General features: G+C 40.3%; 1 protein-coding gene across 1 annotated transcript in view; it reads left to right on the top strand.

Moving 5' to 3' along the window:
• EPSTI1 (epithelial stromal interaction 1) overlaps positions 1 to 22,014 on the top strand; it is a 293,203-nt gene that overhangs the window by 152,021 nt on the left and 119,168 nt on the right. The window contains exons 6-7 of the mRNA XM_044072047.1: positions 4,496 to 4,825; positions 10,430 to 10,503. Of these exons, the coding sequence (XP_043927982.1) occupies positions 4,496 to 4,825; positions 10,430 to 10,503 (404 nt within the window). The remainder of the gene's footprint in view (positions 1 to 4,495; positions 4,826 to 10,429; positions 10,504 to 22,014) is intronic.

Here is a 22,014-nt window from a genome sequence, read left to right as displayed (position 1 = left end):
AAAAGAAAGGTTTGTATGAAGAGACACCCTGTGTTTGTGGAACACCAAATAATGAGGAGAAGAAGCAAGAGCTTGTAACTCCAGATCCCTCCTGGCTGAAGTAACAGCCCCCAAAAACAAGGTCTTCCAAGACAAGAGCTTCAAGTCAGAAATAGCTGAAGGCTCAAATGAAGGGCCTGCAAGGACCTGCAAAACAAAAGACAAATCCCAGGGACAAACTGGATCTCAAACTGGGATTTATAAGACATCTACAACAACTGGAAAGGCCACAAAAATACCTCAGAAAGAGGATTACTGGCCTCAAACAGATGCCCTACACAGACCGTCTAAAAAAACTCCAGCTTTACTCCGTCACGTATCACCTACTCAGAGGTGATCTCTGCCTAACATACAAACCTATGTCAAACCCAGAGCTGTTGGACATGCTCCACATAAAGAAATTCCAATCCCTCCGAGCTACATGCTCTAGGGACCTAAACCTTGTCACCACAATAAACAGAACATGCCGGAGGGATAGATTCCTGTCCCAGAGACTTCCCATACTCTGGAATAAACTACCTATCTTTATCAAACAAAGCTCCTCATTAGCACTCTTCAAGAAAAATCTTGATGATTGGATGGGAAATAGGATATTCACCCCAGGAATCACCTCTGTGGCTCTGCTCCACAGTGGCACAGGAAATAATTTTCTTGGGTGGCAAAAGCCAGTGTACCTTTTTGGCTGGGCTTGTATAGTCCCCAGGGCCGATAGCCTAGTACCTACCTATGGGGGATGGTGCAAAAATGTACCTTTGAGGAACGTCTTGGGAATCTTGAGGGGATGCCAGAGGAACATTATCCCTACCAACATGGAAATCACAGATGGCAGCCAACTCCACCTTAATAGTAGTAAAACTAGAAATTGATTGAAACAACTCAGGAAAAAAATCCAAAACAGATTCTAAGGGAGTGGAAAATGGGTCAAGTCTCCGAGATTCTGCCCAAAGTACAAAACATTTACTGGAATACACTTTTCTATGTACTGTTTCTGAGATGCAGATAAGATGTGAACAACAGTCTGAAAACTTGGGATTCCTGGCCATCAAGGCAACTGGCGAAACCATGTTGTTAACTTGAGGGAGTGAAGATTGTGGGGGGATCTAGACCTGCTGTATGAGAAAAGAGATCCGGAATGGGATCCAGTACCCAAGAAGGGTACTTCAGAAGAGGCCGAAGAAAGTGAAGTCATACCTGTCAAAGCCATAAAGGTGCTATGAGGACCGCAGTTACTCTGCAGTGGGTTGCCTTCTTAAGTAATTTTACCATCAAAGGAACTAGGGGATAAGCGTGAAAAAGGTCCAGGGTCCAAGAAAACACCAGAGTATCCCTGGGTGGCTGTCCTGGAGGGGGAACTAAGGCATAACAGCTGTTAAACTTGGTGTTAGACTCAGAGTTAAATAGGTTGCAACACGGATTGTCCCAATGCTGAAAAATCCAAGCTGCAGCTCTCAGATTTAGGGACCACTCATGGGGACGCTGCATGCACCTGCTGAAGCTGTCATCCAGAATATTGTTTTTCCCTGGGATGTGTGTTGCCTCCAGAAACTGCTGAGAAAAAATCATCCATTGCCAAACCCTCTTGGTCTCTCAGTGGATATGTACTTGTTCCCCCCTTGCTTATTGAGATACCAGACAACAGACATATTGTCCATCTGTATTGAAATAACACATGTGAGAAGGGTGTACTGAAAAGCCTACAATGCAAAGTGGACTGCCCTCATTTCCAGAACACTGATGTGAATGTCGGCCTCCACAGAAGATCAGTACCATTGAACCATCCTCAATTTGAAATACCCCCCAACCCATGGAGAAGGCATCTGTAGTGACCATGGCCAAAGGAGCTGAAAGAACTTTGGTTACCAAAGGAGACTGCAAACATCAATGAATCTGGTCATGACACACCTTTGTTAACCATATGGGAAAATCCAAAGGATGAAGTAGGAAAGAACACTGTATGGCCAGTGTCTGTTGCAGAACCCTGATATGATATCTGGCTGAGGGGACCAACCCAAAGGAAGTTGCCATATGACCTAAAAGTTTCATTACTCCTGGAGGACTCAAGGTTGCAAGCACTGACAAGGTCTGTGCATGAAGGCTGATCACTCTGGAGCTTGGAAGCCTGGCAGTTTGACTGACTGTATCCAAATGACAATCTATGTAATACCTGAACAGACTGTATTCTTGACTTGGAGTAATTGACTGTAATGCCTAAATGGTCACATAGATGGAGTAAGGTGTCCCTGGCCATGATCAGTGATGCTCTTATGGGGATAATAAGGAGCCAATCATCCAGGTAAGGGAAGATCTGGAATCCCTGCAGCCAGAGACAGGCTACAACCACTGCTATGCACTTGGTGAACACCCTGGGGGCTGTGTTGAGACCAAATGGCAGGCCCCTGAACTAGTAGTGATTGGCCACAGCTGGAAGTACAGGAAACTCTTGGAACACCTGTGTATCTTGATACGATGGTAGGCATCTTTGAGGTCTACTGAGCACATCTAGTTGTCCTTTCTCAGAACAGGTAAGATGGACTTCACAGTGACCATCCAGAATTTGATCTGTTTCATGAACTGGTTCAGTTTGCTCAAATCCAAAATGAGCCTGAGCTCCTTGTTCTTTGGTACCAGAAAGAATCTCGAATAGACCTCAGATTCTTTCTGATCTGGTGGGACCTCTTGGATGATTTGGTTTGCATGCAGCTTGTGACTCAGCCTTCAGAGTCGCTGAAATGGTCTGCTGGAGAATAGCCCATGGAAACCCTGATACTGCAGACCACCCTTGCCCCATGGAGGATGTTCATTATGACCCCCCCATCCTCAGGAGGAACCCTCTGAAGGAGCAACATGAGAAGACTGCTGTGACTTTCCAAAAAAGTGGTGCTTACCCACTTCTGATTCTTTGAAAAGGTCCATTGAGGGGTGGCAAAGTGCACTGCAATGGCAGACAGCATCTTCTCATCTTGTTTGCTCCTCATCAGAGTATCTTTAACTTTTGGCCCAAACGAGGAAGAGCCATCAAACATGGCATTGATGAAGGGCAACTTGAAGCAATTGATAAAGTTGCATAATTGCATCCAAGCATGTCACCACATGGCAATGCCAGAGCCAGCCAGGATGCTTCATCGGTTGCAGCTGAAATAAGCCTCATGGAGACATTGGCAATAAAAACTAGGGTAGACTCCTGAGTTCCTAGCATCATCTGAATCTCTGGAAACTGCTGTGTCTTGACATTCCTTGACACTTTAGACAACAGATTACACTGAAGTCTTGTCAAGTGCAGTAAGTAATTAAGTGCTGTCAGTGCAAAAGTGTCTGAGGCATAGGAGCTCTTCCCTAAATGATCCAAAACCCGAGACTCCCTGTCTGGGGGTGGTGGGAGATGGACTGAGGAACTCTCTTCATATATCTCCTTCTTGGTGGCAGCTGCCACCACAATAGCATCGACAGCTGGACCGTTACTCCAGTGTGGTCGGTTCTTGGGGTTGCAAGAATCTTATACAGATTCTTGACGATGGGCTCCATTATGTCAGGTTCCTTATATGCCCTCAGGGACAGTAGGTCTATGAGAGCTTTTGGAGGGGAAACCACCAAAGGCATGGATGGGCCCATACTGAAGGGCGCCAAAATACTGACTCCTTCAGAAAGGTGACTTCGGTGGTCCATGGTATGCATTGGTGAAGCAGCATCAATAGATCACAAAAAGAGGCATCAAACTGCGGAGACTTGGGCGATCTCTCTCCTTTCTCAAGGTCAGTATCCTTCATGAGAAACTCCGCTGGAAAGTCAAGGTGTTTCCTCTTACACCTCCACTTCCCTGAAACCTTCCACTCTGGAAATGCCAGGGGATAGGGAGGAGGGCAGAAGCCCCACTAAGAGAGCAGGATGAAGACCCACTAATCCATGCTTTCCAGGAGCAGACTGATAACTGTAATGAAGCCCAGATGAAAAAAGGGAAGGGACACCAGCCAGAGAAATCCAACCCTTCTCCTAAGAGGAGAACATCTTTCTATGGCATTTAAGTCTGAGGCAGATGCTAGCATCTTGCAACCAGGGGTCACTGTATCCAAAGGTACCAGAGACACACCTGAGCCTGAGGGAGTTACACCTATCCCTGATGTTAAAATCAGAGCTGAGCTGTCCAAAGCTGAAGCCCTGAGCAGGAGAGATAAACCAAAAGCAGGAATTGTCTACCCTTCCCAAAAACTTCCACTTCGACACCACAGCTCCTAAGTCCTGATGGCCATGAAGTAGTTGGAGTCAACGTGACCAAGGAATGAACTAGAGCCAAAGATGGCTAAACCATCAACTCTGACCCAGAGGGTGGGAACATAGCTGGGCCCGAAGACCTTGGATCTGAAGGGGCCTAAGAAGGAAGCCAGATAGGTGGAGTTGAATATCCAGAAACCAGACCTGGACCCATAGGGATAAGCCTAATTGCATCTGTGTCTGCAAACAGAACCACATCACCTGCTCCAAGTCAGAAACTTTAATGCTGCCCACCTACCTCAATGACTGGACAGATGAAGCCACAGGCGGGGGCTTGGAGGGCTGTTTATCACAGTATGACCCCATCTGTTGGATCCAAGCCATGAAGGCTCAGAACCAGAGTGGGAAAAGAGAAGAGTCTGTAGACAGCTCTAGTGGGGTAGAAGGAGAGAATGGGGAAGCTGTCCTGCATGAAGGAGCCCCTTTAAGTGGAAAGGGACTAGGAATACTCAGAGATGGAGACACAGCCTTGCTGGTAGTCAACACTGATGGAGATGGGCTTCGAGGAGTCGGAGCTGATGTCAGCACCAGGGCAGCCAGGGACCCAAAAGTCAAGGGATCTTCGGGTATGGAGAGCCCAAGGAGGAAGGACTGGGGAAGCAGAATAGGACCTCTTCCAATCCACTTTAGATGATTTGGATTCCTGGGGACTGCTTCTCCAACTACCTTTAGAGCCAAGAGAGAAGCAGCTGCAGAAGAAGAAGAAGGGCTGGAGGGGAGAAGCTCCTTGAGGGCTAACTTGGCCTGACATTCGTTAATTTTCCTGGACCCAAAACCTTCTCAGATAGAACAAGTGAAGTCCAGGTGAAATGCCCCCTAGCAGAAAACACATTTATCATATGCTTCCTGTGAAGGCAACTTGAGCCCACAGACAACATATAAAGTCCTTGTCCATAATAGCACAAAACAGAAAAAGCAACCAGAAAATTTGCTATGAAAACTATCACAACAACACTAACATTTCTATGAAAAACTATCGCAACAATCTCACTAACCACTCTATAGCTGGAGAAATATAAAGAGCAGAAGCCCACCAAATGGCAGGAAGCTTATCTACAAAAATACAAACCTACAGAAATATCTACCTATCTACTTATCCAGCTTATCCACCCATCACACACTAACATAACTAAAGTTAATTCTAGGAGAATGGGTAAGGGAGGCAAAAATCCAGCACAAAAAATCACTTGATAAAGTTTCCAAAAAGGATACACCAAGTGGAGCCAAGATTGAGCTTTTGACAGAAATGGTGGCAAACTAGATCTGAGGAGTAGGGTGAGGAGTAGGGGGTTGTGGGTAAGGGGGGGGGCTGGTGAGTCCAAGTTTAAAGGAATTGGCTGGTGTTGGATCTGAGTTGGATCCAGTAACCCACAAGTTGAAGTCAGATGGACCAGACAACATCAGATCTGAAGTTATGGATTACTGGCAAAGTGAAGGGTTTAACTTAGAAAATCCAACTCTGGTAATGTCATTGTATGATGGAACAATGAGTCCCCAGATGAAGGAGAAGCATCTGATCACTTGCCACATAAAGATACTCTGGAGGAATCTGTAGAAAACCAGTGCAAAAGTTCAGTTGGAGTTGCACAGCAAGGGAAGAGCAAGAAACAGTGGCAACTCTGGCACAGTTAATGTCGTGGAGTGATAGGCCAGTGATTTCCCATATGAAGGAGCAACAGATGATACAGGATATAGCCGAAGAAAATATGTCACAGGAAGATGTTCTGGACCTTTCTGTGGAATACCACAGTTAACAGTAACAGAGAACAAAGAATGTGCCCTCACTTTAGAAGAAAATGATCTAAGGGAAGAGTTGCTTGATTTAACAGAGATGGATAAACATGTTAAGTTCGATGAACGAAATAGAATGCAGAAAGTCAATAAGACCCAAACCATTAGAATTCTAATAAAACGGGTCTATATTAGATAACCGAAAGTTTATCTTACTGAACGCTGACATGATCGAAAATCCCTGAACTCAATATTCCAACTCTGAGATCACACTACAGTGAGGAAAGGGCAAATATTCCCATCTTCACTGTACCGCAATCTCACAATTGCGGTTTTGGGTTCTGGGATTTTCACTCATGTCAGTGTTCGATTAGATAAACTTTTGTTTATCTAATATAGACCCGATAAAACAATAAACACAGTAATTAACACTATTAACAGAAATTCATGTGATATAACAGAATGATATATTACTCTGCAGCTAAATTATTAATTAACAGATGAAGTCTTACCACAAAAACACTGAGCAATAAGTTAAAAGAAGGGAAGAAATCAAACGCCATCATGGAAGCATCAAACAGAAAGCTATAAAGCAATTAAGACAAGAAGTGCCACTATTAGAAGAGTGTAGAAGAGGGAACAGATCAACAAAAATATTTATAAAGATAGATGTGATAAAAGCAACACACACTATCAGAACAGACTAAAATCTGTCATACTCTGTTGTAAATAATAAACTAAAGATATCAGCACAGACAGAATATATGCAGTAAAATATAAAGGGAAAGTATAAAATAAGCAATTCATTGATGACACAAAATGTTTTATAGAGAATTGGGAAACAAAGCAAAAGGAATAGAAACACAATTAAAAAAAAAAAAAAAAAAAAGAAGAAGAAGAAATAGACACATTTTGAAGAAATATCTGTGAAGACCCTGTGGAACATAACAAAGATGCTGAATGGATAGAAGTAAAAGAAACAGTAAGAAGTCAAATGTACAGGAAATTAAATGGGATGAAGTAATGGCCAGAGAAATTGAAACAGGGATAAGAAAAGTTACTAATTGGAACTCCCCCAGGCCCAGATGTACTTAACTTCTGGCTAAAAGTATTAACATCTTTACACAAAAATTAGCCCTGAGTAAAAAGTACTTATATGTACATCCCGAACAGACACCAACATGATTAACAATAGGAAAAATGATACTCCTCCTTAAGAATGAACATGCAAGCTATCGTAAAAACTATAGACCAATAAATGGCTTCTGAAGATGTGCAAACAATATACTGGAACTGATGCCAACCGAGTTTATAGTAATTTAGAAGAAAACTCATTCATGGCAATAGAACAAAAGGGTAACTAAAGAAAGTCATATGGAACAAAGGATCATGTGTTGCTAAATAAAGTAATAATGGAGAAATGCAAAAAGGGAAAGAATCTAAGCATGGCATGGATAGATTACAAAAAAGCATTAGACAGCATCCCACATTACTGGATAGCTGAGTGCTTACAGATTTATAAGATACACCCTACATTAATCAATTACATTACAGTGATCATGAAACATCTACACCTCTTTGCAGCTAAGCCATGATAAAGAGCAAATTATTATCCCAGGGATAAAAATTCAAAGGGGGATATCCCAGGGTAACGCTATGTCACTGCTTCTCTTTTGTCTTGTCCTTAACCCATTAAGCTGACTACTTAACAGATTAAGTCATGGTTACAAATTGGCTTCCAAAAAACAACTTAGTGTAAAGATTACTCATCTTCCTTTTGTGAATGATTTAAAACTGTCTAGTTCATCAAATTAGGAGCCAAAAGCACAACTGCAAGTGATCAAAACTTTCTCAGATAATATCAGAATGTCATTTGGTCTTGATAAATGTACAAAGGCAACATTTAAAGCAGGAAAGCTGTAGCGCTAAAAATATCAATCTGGGACAAGAATATGATACAAAGGAACTTCAGGAGGAGGGAGTGTATAAATATAGTTTGGAATTGATGAAGAATCAGCAATAAAACATGAACAAATGCAAATAAACTCAGTAAAGTATACGCCAGAAGACTAAAATTAATATGGAAAACTGCCTTGGCATTCAGGAATAAAGTCCAAGCTACAAACCAATTTGCTCTTCCTGTTCTAACTTACAGCTTTGGGGTGATCTATTGACCCCAAAAGGTATTGGATCAGTTGGACAGGGAAACAAGAAAAATGCTTCATGCAAATGAATGAAATATAAAAATCATTGTATACCAAGATTATATATCCCTCATTCTGAAGAAGGTATAGGCCTCCTCAAAATTGATTACATGTATACATCTGCAATCATAGGACTGCATATATATCTGCTGACTTCACCAGATCCAAACATAGTGAAAGTTTTAAAACATGAGAAGAACAAGTCTAAGATGACTTCACTGCATAGTTTAGCAGAAGCATATCTATGTCAAGGAGGAATGGGATTCAAACCAGAAGCAGAGAAAAATCAGGCACCAACTGAACGTGTCAAAAAACAAAAGAAAAAAATATAAGGAGAAGGATGAGAAGGTAAGAAATGTGTAAGAGGCATCAATATAGTTGCATGTACAGAAAACTCCTTTAACAACCTCATGTTGATCAGGATGTGACGCAGGAATGGTTAAGGAGAGAAGAATTTAAACCAAAAGATGAAAGGGTAATATTGATGACCTAGGATAGTGGATATGTACATGCTGGTTTACAAATTCCATTGAACAAAAGGGAGAAACAGACAAATGTAGGTTCTGTAAAACAGAACTGGAAACAGTCGAAGAGCGTCTTGCTGGCTGTGATACACTAATAGCAGAGGGCCTATAAAATGAAAGGCATTATAATGTTGTAAGGCTGCTGTATTGGGGATTGTGCAAAGATTACAGTATTAAAGTAGCTGAGAAGCACTGGAAAAATGAACCACAAACATAGAGAATGATGAAGTGTGTAACACATAGGATTTCCCATTGCCAAAAGTTCTAAAAATAGATGCACGAAAACCAGATATAGTAGTCAATGAACAGAAGATGAAAGCAGCATTGATCATTAAAATTGCTACACCCGGTGATTACAGTGTCATATGTACAGAGAGAGACACAAAGTCATAAAATACTAGGATTTGCAGTCATTAATGAGGGCAGTGTGGAAGAAAGATACCCGTACAGTTCCAATAGTAGTAGAAACAATGGGACTCATAAAAAATTATTTACAGTTGCATTAAGATATGCCATCGATACATGTAACTCCATATGAATTGCAGAAGGAGTCAATTCTGGGCACACTGTGGCTGTGGGAAGAGCACTTTTGGCTAAATTAAAAATTGAAACAATACGAATTTCATGATCTTTAATCATACATTGACTTAGGAATGGCATCCTTTCCTGTCATTGTATTAGAAGCTCAAAAGACTTGGAAAAATTAAACCAGGATATTTAGGGGGAGAGGGAAAGTGAAAGGCAAAAATGTTTTCAAAACTCTCATTATAGTCTAGTAGATAAGGTACAGAAGAGAGATATGTTAAGGTGGTTGGGTTACAATTTTACTAGTAGGTTGTTGCAGGGACTTGTAGTCAAAGAAGGGGGTAGAGTAGTTATAAGAAGATAGGAATTACTTATCTTGTTTGTAGATCAGTGCAGTAAGTCACTGAGTAACACTACCAGATGTGAATAAGTGAGTCTGTAGATGTATGAATTTCATTTCAGTTATTGTGATATTGATTGGTTGTGTCATACAAGAATGTAGTTCATTATTTCATGAGCAATTCATAAATTTTGTTGTGATTATTAATAGATAGTGTTATGATAATACTCAATGTCATTGAACTCTGTTATGTAGCACAAATGGTTTTCAGTAATAGTTGAGTTTATTTTCTGTGTATCTTTCTTGGAGGTGACATCATTCCATAGGAACTGTTTACCAAAATATGTAATTTGCAGCTGAAGGGTAACCAACAGACATCTTGATGCCAACATATCCTTTTATTGATTCAATAGTCAGTATGACAATGCTGCAGTAGTAAGGGTTATACTTATTAGTTATCTGGATGCCATGATATAAATACATTCTATAAGTGCAGAATGTCTGGTTTCCTGGGCCTCCTACCCACAATGCCCCCATGAAGTTTAGCCCTCACTCACTAAATTTACCCATTTCTTCTTCCTAGTGATGAGACCCTTCTGGCTCATTTAGTCCCTGGAGAGGTATGAGTTCAGTGCTGAGAGCAGTGACACCATTTGCTGCAAGGGTTGGGATTTTTTGTTTATGCTTCTATAGGTGCAGGATGTCATTTTTATTTTATACAAAACATAGTTATTTCCCATAATTTATACATCCAAATAATTATAGTACATATTTTATTTTGCTAAATCTGTATATTATAGGCTAACAAATTAGAAGAAAAGAAAAAACAAGAGCAACTTCAAAGGCAAGAACAGTTTAAGAATGAACACAGCAGGTAAGTAGATACAATACAACCTGTTCTTCCTATCTAATCTTCACATGCAATATTATTTTGGTGATGAATTTGATCATTTTAGAGGTTGCTTAGTGGAAATGGAGTCCATGCTACAAGATATGATGAAATGCTAGCATGGATACGTTATCTCAAAAATACATTTGTAGATTTGAAATTATTGCTTCAAGTGCATTTAAAATTGAAAATGTATACAGCAGAGAGTCAGTTATCTAAACATTGATTATCTGAAACATCAATTATCTGAATGCAGCCTTCCAAAGTTTTTGGGTAGGAAAAATCATAAAATCCGAATATGTAAATGATAAATGTATTTGCTTGTGCGCGTTTTTTGAGCTTGTAGCCCACTCATGTGTGAAAAATATTATTTATTATCCACTGGAATTGCTGAATGGTTTAAAAGTTCTTCCCTGTGTGCAGAAAAAACAATATTTTAGAAGTTTTTTTATGCAGTTCAATGTGTTTGATTATCTGAACAGTTTGATTATCCGAACTACGCTAGGTCCCAATTAGTTCAGGTAATCAACTCTCTACTGTACTACAACTTACTTTTTCTTTATAAAAGCTTGTGAAGCAAAATTATTGAGTATCTCTTTTACTTATTCCAGAAAATAGATGTAAATACTGAATCTGCAAAATGTATTTCGATAATTTAAGTTTACTAATTTCACACTAGATACAAATGACAACATCCTAAAAAACTAGTGCTATGAACCTAGTAGTTACATTAAACAAACAATGTTCATCATTCTCGTTGCTGCAATAGCCTTTTGGCTATATGGGTTGTATCCTGTCTAGGATATAACAGCTGGGCAGCTTCACAAAGCAAAGGCTCCATCCCACACCTTCACTCTGACTGCTGATTGGTTATTCCATTGGAGGTCCATTCCCTTCATGGTATTAGAAACCCAAAAGAACTGGATAAAGTAAAATGTAACTAGCATCTTACATTCCATCAGAGCAAAATATAGTGGCAGACAAGCTAAGCAGGACCAGTACAGAGAAATTGAATGAGGGGGTCTTCCAGGAGTTGATGCAGTTGAAAGGAACACCTCAAATAAATTTACTTGCCTCCTTTCAACAAGACAGCTGAATGAATTCTGCTACTGACTCCTTATAAACAATCCTGGAAACAGATACATTTTCATTCTTGTGGTCAGAAATGTTCTTTTATGTATTTACACCCTTTCCACTGATACCCAATGCAATTCTGAAGATTAAGAAGGATTCTCCAAAAATGATTGTGGTGACTTCTGTTTGGGGCTAAGCAACACTAGTTCTTCCTTCTTATGGAATTGACCAAGGGTAATTACCACAAACTTCCTCCCAGACTTGACCAATTCACACAAGACAGGGGGAGTTTGATGCACCCCATTCTCAAGTAATTCAGCTAACTGCCTGGATGATTCAGTTTTGATACCTTTTACGCACAGCTTTCGTAAGGAAGTGCAACAAGTGCTAAAGGAGAAAAGAAAACCTTCTGCTAAGAAATCTTATATCAGCAAGTGGAAAAAAATTTGTAGTTGGTGCCTGGCTAATAACCAGGGGGATTATGTACCACTTGTGCATATGGTGGCCATTTAAGGTTGTCTGCCCATGGATCCTCTCCTTTATTCTCTGTTTTTGGTAAAACTGTTTCTTAAGGGGGGTTGCATGTTATGCATCCTAGAAAACAGGTGTCTCCTTCTTGGGGTCAAACTGATTTAAGGTTCATCCCATGAAAGATTGTATTCCTTATTGCTGTGGCATCTGCATGAAGAATATCTGAGTTGCAGACTGGCATGTGGGTGTACTCTATCTGGTCTTCCATAGAGATAGGGTCCCATTAAAGAACAAATCCCTCATTTATGCCCAGAGTTGTTTCAGAGTTTGCTTTGAATAAAGCCATTAATCTCCTAGTGCTCTATCCATATCCTCAGAACTGGGGAAATGATTCTTCAGTACTGTGGACATACATAGGCAGTCCAGGTACTATCTTGACAGAACTAAGTCCTTTAGAAAACAGGTCAACTATTTATTTATTTATTTAGTTTTCATTATAGGGCAAAGAAGGAACAATCTGTGTCAAAACAGACTATTTTGCGATTTTTTTTTATCCAACTATTGCCTTCTGTTATATCCACTATAATAAATCAGTTCCAGATAGTATCACAGATCACTCTACCAGAGCTTTGGTATCTGCAATGGCATATTGGAAAGGGGTGGATTCTGGAAGCATTCTAAAAGCAACAACTTGGTCCTCTGTATATACTTTTATAAAGCTTTACAAATTTAATTCCTTTTCCAGGTTCAGGACTGGTTTTGCGAGGACCATTCTTTATGGGCTCCTGGATCATTATCTTTCCTTTGGTTTACCATCAAAATGTCGATTGCACTTCACCATTTATTCACATCTTCGAACTTATTACATGAAATCTGTAATGCTGAATTGCCCATATGTCAAAAAAAAACCTCCCAAATGTCGACATTTCCATCCAGTCCACACCTAAAAACAATTGCTAACATGAGACAAGAAAGGGGCAAGATTTTACAGTTCAGAATATCAGTGTTCGACTTTTTCAGCATTCAGAGTTTGGACTTTGCTTAAGTGGATTCAACGATGTCAACATTTTGATGGTAAACCCTTTCCTTTTCTCAGGATAGATAGGCTTTGGTAATCAACCCATGAGCCCAAAAGACTACTTCAGCAGTGAGAATGATGAACATAGTGTATTTGTATAAGTTGCACTTATTATGACAGTAGATGTTTGAATTCCTCACTGTTGCAAAAGATGAATTCACCCACTATCCCTTACATTTGTATATAGTTAGTTGCTGAGATAATATTTTTTTTATTTACTGTTATAACTTTCAAGGTTCAGGATGAGTAAGCTCTTTCTCTCTTTTTGTGCAAGAAAATCTAAAGGTTTTCTTCAGTCTAACTGCTGATTTCCTTCCAATAGGCTGACCAATCAGCAGTCAGAGTGTAGGTGTTGGTGTGGGAGGGAGCCAGAGCTTTGTGAAGCTGGCTGGTTGTTGTATCCTGGGCAGGATACAACCAATATGGCCAAAAGGCTATTATGTGAATGAGGAATGTAAGCATCTACTATTATGGTAACATTACACAACTGCACTTTCTCAGTAGAAGTTAATTTGAAAAACAGTTTGTGCTGGCCATCTTTACCTACTAGTGTCTTTAAAAATTTAGGGGTACTATGTTTCTCATTAGATACAAGTGACACCATACTACCAGACTAGTACTATGAATTTAGTAGATGTTCATAAATGAATTACTGTTGCAGTAGGCTAAGCTAGATGGGTTTATTCCTCCTGCATCGGCCAGCTTTTCAAAACTTTGGGTGCCTTCTCTGCATTCCACCTGCCAGGAGCATGTGATGTACTCCATGGAAGAGGTAGGTGGAGTGCTAAAAACTTTAGAGCTTATTTGATATCAAAGTGAGCACTTCTTTGGCATTTCCCATCCTTCCTGTCATTTCGCTATGATCTTCAAGCTGGGCAGATAAATCCCCATCAAGGAAGATTTTTTTTTTAATGTTAATATTCCATGGAAAAACTTAAATATTATTCTGTGTCAGTACTTAGGAAACAAAGAGATAGTGAATGGCCATTTATCTGTATAGCAGTGTGCAGTTTGTGCTTCTGTGAGCTTTTCAAGAGGCAAAAGTTTTGTTTTATATTTAAAAAGCTTGTTTATTGTTATGTGTATTATGTTGGGGAAAGAACATTGTGTTTGTGGGCACTTGTAGTGGTATACTTACCTAAGATCCACTAATTTTCCATCCTTTATCCTTACTGGATCTTTTTACTTTACCATCCTTATTTCTGGTTTATCTATGGAGCAATAGTTGGACTCTGTGGTATTACCCCCCCTCCCCAGTGCACAAAGGAAAACACTTTCAAAGGAGATTATTAGGATTTGTTAGGCTCCTTCTTTGCCTCAGCCACTGGTAGGCAGCTCTGCCATGGGTGTTTGCTGTTCCTTTGACTACCCACCATCTTCCCTAGTCCTTTTGGTGTAGCATTTGTGGCCAGAAAAAAGCAGAAGAATAGCCATGTCCTCTGCAGCTGTCAAGAAGCCTAAGGTGGACCAGGGAGAAACACTTTTGCCATTGGTTAGGGAGAGTAGGAGCAGGTGAAGGATCTTCAGTTTTCTGGGAAAGGTTTGTGAAAAGCCTTACTGGAGGATGCTGAGCTTGGCGAGAAAAAAAAAACATTCAGCTTCCATTATCTGTATCTATGGTTAGGGATGATTTACTGAGCTTTCCTAAGAAGCTGATTTCTGCCTTTTCCAGGCCAGATCAAGACACAAGAAAGAAAAGAAAAATGGTTCTATCCCATTCTGACAGGAATTTCCAGTCAGATGAACCATCTTGACAGGGTACGGGTGTATGTAAGGGGATTCTCTGCACTCAGAGCTTTTAGATTCTGAACAAAGCATAAATTCTGACTTCCCTACCAAAGAAATATCCTTCACAGAGAATTTATGTAATATGAGTGAAGTCTTTCAGAGGGATGCCTAAAGCCACACTAATGCCTTCTGTTTTGCCAGCCTTAGAAATTGTTTTTCTTACTACAGCCAGTATATCTGATTCACAAGCTTCAGCTTCAAAAAGGTGTGATAAATTATATAACATACCCCAGACACATTGCTTTCTAATCCTGTGGCAGACCGAGCAGCCATTTATCTCTGCAAATTTGCTGATGCAGACAAGCTACTGCCTCTAGTCCCATTACTTCTGGTAAATAGGCAAAGCAATAGATACATTGGGAAAAATGTATACTTTGAGTACTTTAGCTGTCAGGCTTTTAAATTGCCAAACCCCCTGCTAAAGCATTTGCTTGTGTCTTTTGGGAAAATGCAGAAATCATTGAGTAACTTTATCTCTTTATAGGTAAAACATTCTTTAAATGTTTCTGTGACAGCTGTTAAAAATATTTTAAAGTGCTCTTATGATGCCACTGATTCTGCTTCCAGAACAGCTGCTTCGGGATCACATTTAAGGACATTTGTGTGGTTTCATTTTCAAACCGTCTTGATGATGTTAAAGCTGAGATTTTAAAATTTACCTTCGATAAAGATACTCTTTTTGGCCTTTCTGCAGCTGAAGTGCTTAAGAAGTGTGATTACAGGAGAAATTGATTAATGAGTGATACAGTTTTTTCAGTCCTCCTTTTTAAAATCTAAATAGCAGTTTTCCCACTTTTCAGTGCACATCCTCCCCAAAAACACTTTAAACAACAATGGATAATCAAGGAAGGAAAAACAATGGAAAGGAAACCCTCAAAAGAGGGGAAAAGCCTCTTTTGGTTTGAATTCCCTCCTTTTACCCTGGCAACATTTCCTTGTCCTTCAAACATCAGATTCCCTTTTGACATCAGATAATTTTAGATAGGCGGAGTCCATGTTTAATCCAGTGTGGGTACTCTTGGCATTGGGAATCCCTTTCTCCTTTCCTGGGAATTCCCACCTGCCCAGAGAACCAGATTGTTCTGTTTCCTCCCATGTTATAAAACATGCCATCTCTGAGAGTAATAGAATTAGTGTCTCTCAATCATTTAGGCAAAGGATACTATTCAAGATTTTTTCTAGATTCCAAACCAGAAGGATCCTGTAGCCCAGTACTGGATCTTTTGGCTGTAATTCTCCATGTTAAGATTCCAAAGTTCAAGATGTTATCACTTCAAAATCTTGTACCATTGATCCGAAATCAAGTATTCATTGTAAATCTGGATCTAAATGACACCTGTCTTCTCAATCCTGTTGCCAGTCAGTTCAAGTGTTTATTAAAATTTGTTGTGTCTGCCTTACATTATCAGTTCTCTATTTTACATTGTGGGTTCTCTATTCCACTAATGGTAGTCATTGCCTATTGCAGACTTCAAAGTATACACACTTTTCCCTGTTTCGATGATTGTCTTACCTTTGCAAACACTTTTCACACTTGTCATGAGTCTCAAACAACTGTGCAGGAACTAGTACTCAATCTGGGATTAAGAATACGCTTGCAGAAGCTTCTTGCATTCTGTATCGTAGAATGGTTTTCCTGAAATGTTTGGACTCTACCTTGGGAAGAGTCTTTCTCTCCCAAGAAATTGTAGAAATGTTCCAGCAATACTTCCTGAATTGCTCTAGCCTAAACCAAACATCACCAAGGGAGTTTCTCAAGATTATGGGATGCATGGGATTAATTATACTCATATTGCCCTTTGCCAGACCAAGTATGACAAACATATGGCTCCCTATTGAAACGTTGGCATGCAAAATGCTGAGTGACAAAAAGCCAAAAAAAACCCCAAAACAAAACAAACAAAAACACTGGAGAAGAGCAAATCTTGAAAATCATTCTTCGCCTTAAAACCTATTTTTGCAGGGGAGAAAGCCCACCCCTGCACCCCCCATGTGAGGTAAGCCCCCACCCCCCACACTTATGTATGCCAACTCCGAGATTGCCATACTTCATCAAAAAGCGAATATTCTGAGAAATGGCATCTCAGACTTAGTATATGTAAATCTGTTCTTTCAGCCTTTCAGTCTCTCCATTTCATGACTAGGTCTAGCGGGTCCCAACATTTCAAATGGTTACCAAAAAATACACTGGTACTGCAGATCAGTCTGGACCTGGTGTTTACACCCTCTTTGGCTTTTCAAATTTTAGTTCTGTGTTTTATAAACAGGATGGTTGGATTGTGGATAGACCAAATAGTGAGCAAGCCAGGCATCCCGGTCTCCCTTCTAATTCCCCCCTACAGTCAGTAGTCACAGATGTATCAGACCTGGGGTGGGGGTGGTACCAAAAGGAGTAAAAGTGCAAGCTGTGTGGAATCCTGTAGGTAGACATAAATACATAAAAGTCAGGAAGATGTTGACCATCATCAGTGCTTTGAAGACCTTGAATCATCTGTGGTCCCAAGGATCTCTGATACTGAGTACAGAGAGGATCACAGTGATGCCTTACATAAACAAAAAAGAGGGGTCCATATAATACCCCCTTTGGAGATCAGCTGTTAAAGTATGGGAGGTAGCAATTCAACTCAAACTCACTCTTCAGCTTCATATATTCTGTCACAGCAAAACCTTATTGAAGACAAGCTCAGCAGGATCAATATAGGCCTCCATGCATGGAAACTTCATCCTGTGGTCTTCTAAGATCTGATCCATCTGTGGGGAGCATCTCATATAGATATTTTTGCCTCCCTTCAAATGAGACAACTTGAGAAATTTTGCTCAAGGCCTCCATGCAGGTGAGTCTGGAAGATGCTTTTCATTCCCATGGATGGAATTCTTCCTGTACACTTTTCCACCCCTTCCATACATTACTAAGGTTCTTCTAAAAATCAAGGACTCGCTTAAAATTGTGGTGGTGACTCCATTTTAGCCAAGACAAAGGTGGTTATCAATCTGGCCAAGGGCAGTTACAACAAACTTCCCTGCAGACTGGATTTACTCACACAAGATGGGATGTTTGATACACCACAGTCTGCAAACTCTTTAACTAATGGATGGATAATATCATTTTGATATCTTTTAGATGCCTGTTTTCTGAGAATGTGTGGCAGATTCTGAAAGAGACCAAGAAACTCGCTATTAGAAAAATTATATATGAGCAAGTGGAAAAGATTTTCTAGTTGGTGCCACTTAAAGAACCAGGATTTGTGTCAGGCCCAGATACTTCTGGTTCTTTATTATATGTGTGAATTACAGTCCAATGGTTTATCATACTCTTCTGTCAGGGTACATTTATCAGCCATTTCTGCTTGAATGCCTTTACATCTCCCTTTCTAACAATGCTCAAGTTAGACAGTTTTTTTAAAGGGACCTTACATATTCCCAAACCTCAGAAACAGGTGGCCGCTCCTTGGGATCTCAGTTTTGTGCTTGAAAAGCTCACTCAGTCACCATTTGAACCAGCTTATGAGGATGATTTGAGGTTATTAAAATGGAAGACAATATTGTGTATTGCTCTGATTTCTGCTAGACAAGTATCTGAGTTACAAGAACTTAGTGTGAGTCAACATTACTTTATTTTCCATAAGGATTGAGTTTATTTTAAACCAAATGAACTGCATTTACTGGAAAAGCTCACCAAGATTCTTACACAACTTGCTGTGAGGGAAAGGTTAGTTTGCTTTTGATTTCTTGTATTTTGTATTATAGTAAAATCTCACTTAACTGGCACCCATGGGGATTGGTAGATGCCGGTTAAGTGTATGTGCCAGTTGCTTGAGATATGCTTTGCATATACCGGCATATGAGCCAATCAAAAATCGCAAAGCGAAGCATCTTCTTTTTAATGCAGAAGAGCACGCTGTTCCGCATTGAACAGAAGATGCTTCCCTTTGAGATTTTTGATTGGTTCGTATGTCAGCATATGAGCCAATCAAAAATGGCAAAGCGGACCCTCTTCTGTTAAATGTGGAACAGCAGGCTGTTCTGCATTGAACAGAAGAGGCTTCCTTTGGGATTTTTGATTTGCCCATATGCTGGCATGCGAGCCAATCAAAAATCGCAAAGCAGAGCCACTTCTACTCAATGTGTAACTGTTCCGCAAAGAGAAGTGCCTCCGCTTTGCAATTTTTGATTGGCCAACATACGAGTCAATCAAATGCCAGTTGTCTGAGAGTGCCAGTTGCTTGAGTCCCAGATAAATGAAAGTTTACTGTACTTTATTGCCTTCTATTTTGTATAATGTGATTAGTTTTCTTTACACTGTGTTTCACTTGCATTCTGCTTTTAACCGCATATTAAAACTTGAAAGAGACCACAGCTGTTTCTCTTGTGAGTCACACAGAATTATTTCACACCCTCCCACCATGTTGCTGTTGTGTTCTTAAACACAACTGTCTTTCTAGTTGCCTGACCTTTATGTTAATTTGACCAGATATTTCCTTCCCTGTCCCCTTTCACTGGCTGTTGTGAGTAAGCACATTTTGTGAAATCACCCCCTTCAACTAGTTAAAATTGTTGGCTATCCCACAGTATTCCATAGAGGCAAAAAACAAAAGTGCCCACCCCCTTTCAATCTATCTTGCACTTTTAAAATTATTGGCTCTCCACTTAGAGAGCTGAAACTTTAGTTACCCTCCTTTTCATATATAACTGCTTAGTGCACACTGCAGTGTTTATAATATTAACCCATTTTTTTATCTTACCTTTAAACATCTATTGCAAGACCACCAGTTATTGGAGAGCCCACATTTGCCTGTCAGTAGTCGTTTTGGGATTAGTGCTTCTGTTTTCTCCTGGTGAGAGAAGGAGCACAGGGACGTTATTTCCTGGAGACTACAGATCACCAGAAAGCCTAATAACTGCTTTATAGGTGACAGCTTGGAATCTGTGCTTATATTCTGCTCCTGGTGAGAGAAGGAGCAGAGTGCATTGATTCCTGACTGTTTCTGTTTGGACAGTGAGTGTCTGTGCTTAAGGTTCATGATTGGTCTAGTTGCTATTCATGGCATCTATCAGAAAAAGGCTACAACTAGCCTACAGACCCCTGCATAATCTGCGACAATACTGTCTATCACCAAACAGGCTGTGGCCTGCTTCTCATCTTGAGATTGGTGCTAATGTTTTGCTCCTGGTGAGAGAAGAAGCAAAGGAACATTGTTTCCCAGCAGAGTGAAGCTGCTGAGACCAGCACTAGTAGTAGCCAGACAGTAGCCATTCATGTGACTCCCCTCTTTTCATCATTCTTGACCAGCTAATTCTTTGTTTTCAGTAATTATTGCTTGATTTGTTTCTAACTTCAGAATATCTACTTAAATACTTCATCCTTAAATTTTCAGGGTCTATGTATTAATTTCCCCCTCAAGTATTTGGCTGTGCCCTGTACAGACACTGACACCTTGAGTGACAGTTTTCCTGTAAAAGCATGATTAAAATTTCTTCAGTACCTAGGTGCACACAGGACAGCTAGTTTGCAGTGACAAGCGCTGTCACTTTAGCAGCATTTTACCTTCTTGAAGGATGATGCCACAATACAAGCAAAGGATGATTGACTTTAATAATTGGCTTAGTTTCTGGTGTCATTCTAAGGGGGTACAATATTTGTCACCTTGAAAGGAGGGGGTCAACAGACCACGCAGCTTTGCTAGGGATGGTGTGCACCTCTCCCCTGTAGGCTTTTGAATATTAGCTAAAATATTGTCTTCCCCATAGTGCCTTTTTTAGGCAATGCCAAACTGAAAGTACTTCCAACATAGCAAATCAAAACCAAGAAAATCTACAGGTAATACTGCTCAATGCTAGGAGTCTAAGCAAAAAACTGAACTCCCTAGAAGCTCTCTTTACCCTAGTGAATGCTTATGTCTGTGCGGTCACTGAGACATGGTTTAAAGGCACAGAGAGCACACTAAAGGTGCAAGGTTATAATGCCTTCCACACATTTAGACTAGCTGCTGCACAGACAAGGACTAAAGGTAGAGGTTTCTCTATTTACATCAAAAATGAATATACCTCAAGGCTGGTCAAACAGGACACTGCATTTGAGCTGCTGTATGTTCAAATCACCATAGGTAAAATCCAATACCATTTCCTTGCAAGCTCTAGGTCCCCATCTATGACCCAGGAAACCCATACCATGTATTTAAACTTATTAGAAACACTAACCATTCAACCCAATACCATAGTCATGGGTGACTTTAATTACCCCACTATTAACTGGGAATCCTATATGACACCAAATGTACAGGCACAGAGATTCCTGGATTTTGTAAACACAAACTCCCTGAACCAGATAGTCAATACACCAACCAGGGGTGCAGCCATACTGGATCTAGTGCTCACTAATATTACTGCACATCACCATTTTAATGTCTTCCCTGGTAAGGTCAGACTACAAAATGGTCTCCTTTGAAGTAAAAATAAAACCTGGACCCCAGCTATACCTGGAAAAATGTCAAGCCCCCATAAACCCTGAGAACACTGCTGCCTATGCAGAACTGTTCAGAGAAACCCGGTGCAAGCATGTTAATTGCTGCATAGAGGTCGCTGTTCCTACCAGGAGGAAGTACAGAACTAACTCAAAAAGCAAGCCACCCTGGTGGAATCACAAAATCAATACACTGTATGACAGAAGGAGGCAAATCATGGCAAAAATTAGGAGGTGCAGCATCAAACTCAACAAACATGTTAGAGAACAAATAACTACCAAAGACAAATTTGGGGTAAGTTTGGCCTCCCAGACCAAGGACAACCACAAGGCATTCTTTAGCTATGTCCACAACCTCAAAGGCAATACACAGTTGTGTGCAGAGCTCATTGTAAATGGAGCCACCTATACTGAGCCAGAAGATATAGCAAACCTACTGGCCAATACATTCAACTCCAAATTTACCCCCTCTACCCCTCAACCTTCCCTCAGGAAATACCATCAAATATAACTTCCCCTGCTATCACTTTGGAACAAGTCCTTAATGGTCTCTCTCTAAGGCCAAGAACACTGCATCAATGGGCCCAGACAATATCCCAGGATGACTTCTAAATAGCATGAAACA

Source organism: Protopterus annectens, chromosome 5.part0, assembly GCF_019279795.1.
Source record: "Protopterus annectens isolate FY-2018-M chromosome 5.part0, PAN1.0, whole genome shotgun sequence".
NCBI classification, from domain to species: Eukaryota; Metazoa; Chordata; order Ceratodontiformes; family Protopteridae; genus Protopterus; species Protopterus annectens.
The sequence above is the reverse complement of the archived record's forward strand: the minus strand, read 5'-3'. Positions and strand labels throughout refer to the sequence as shown.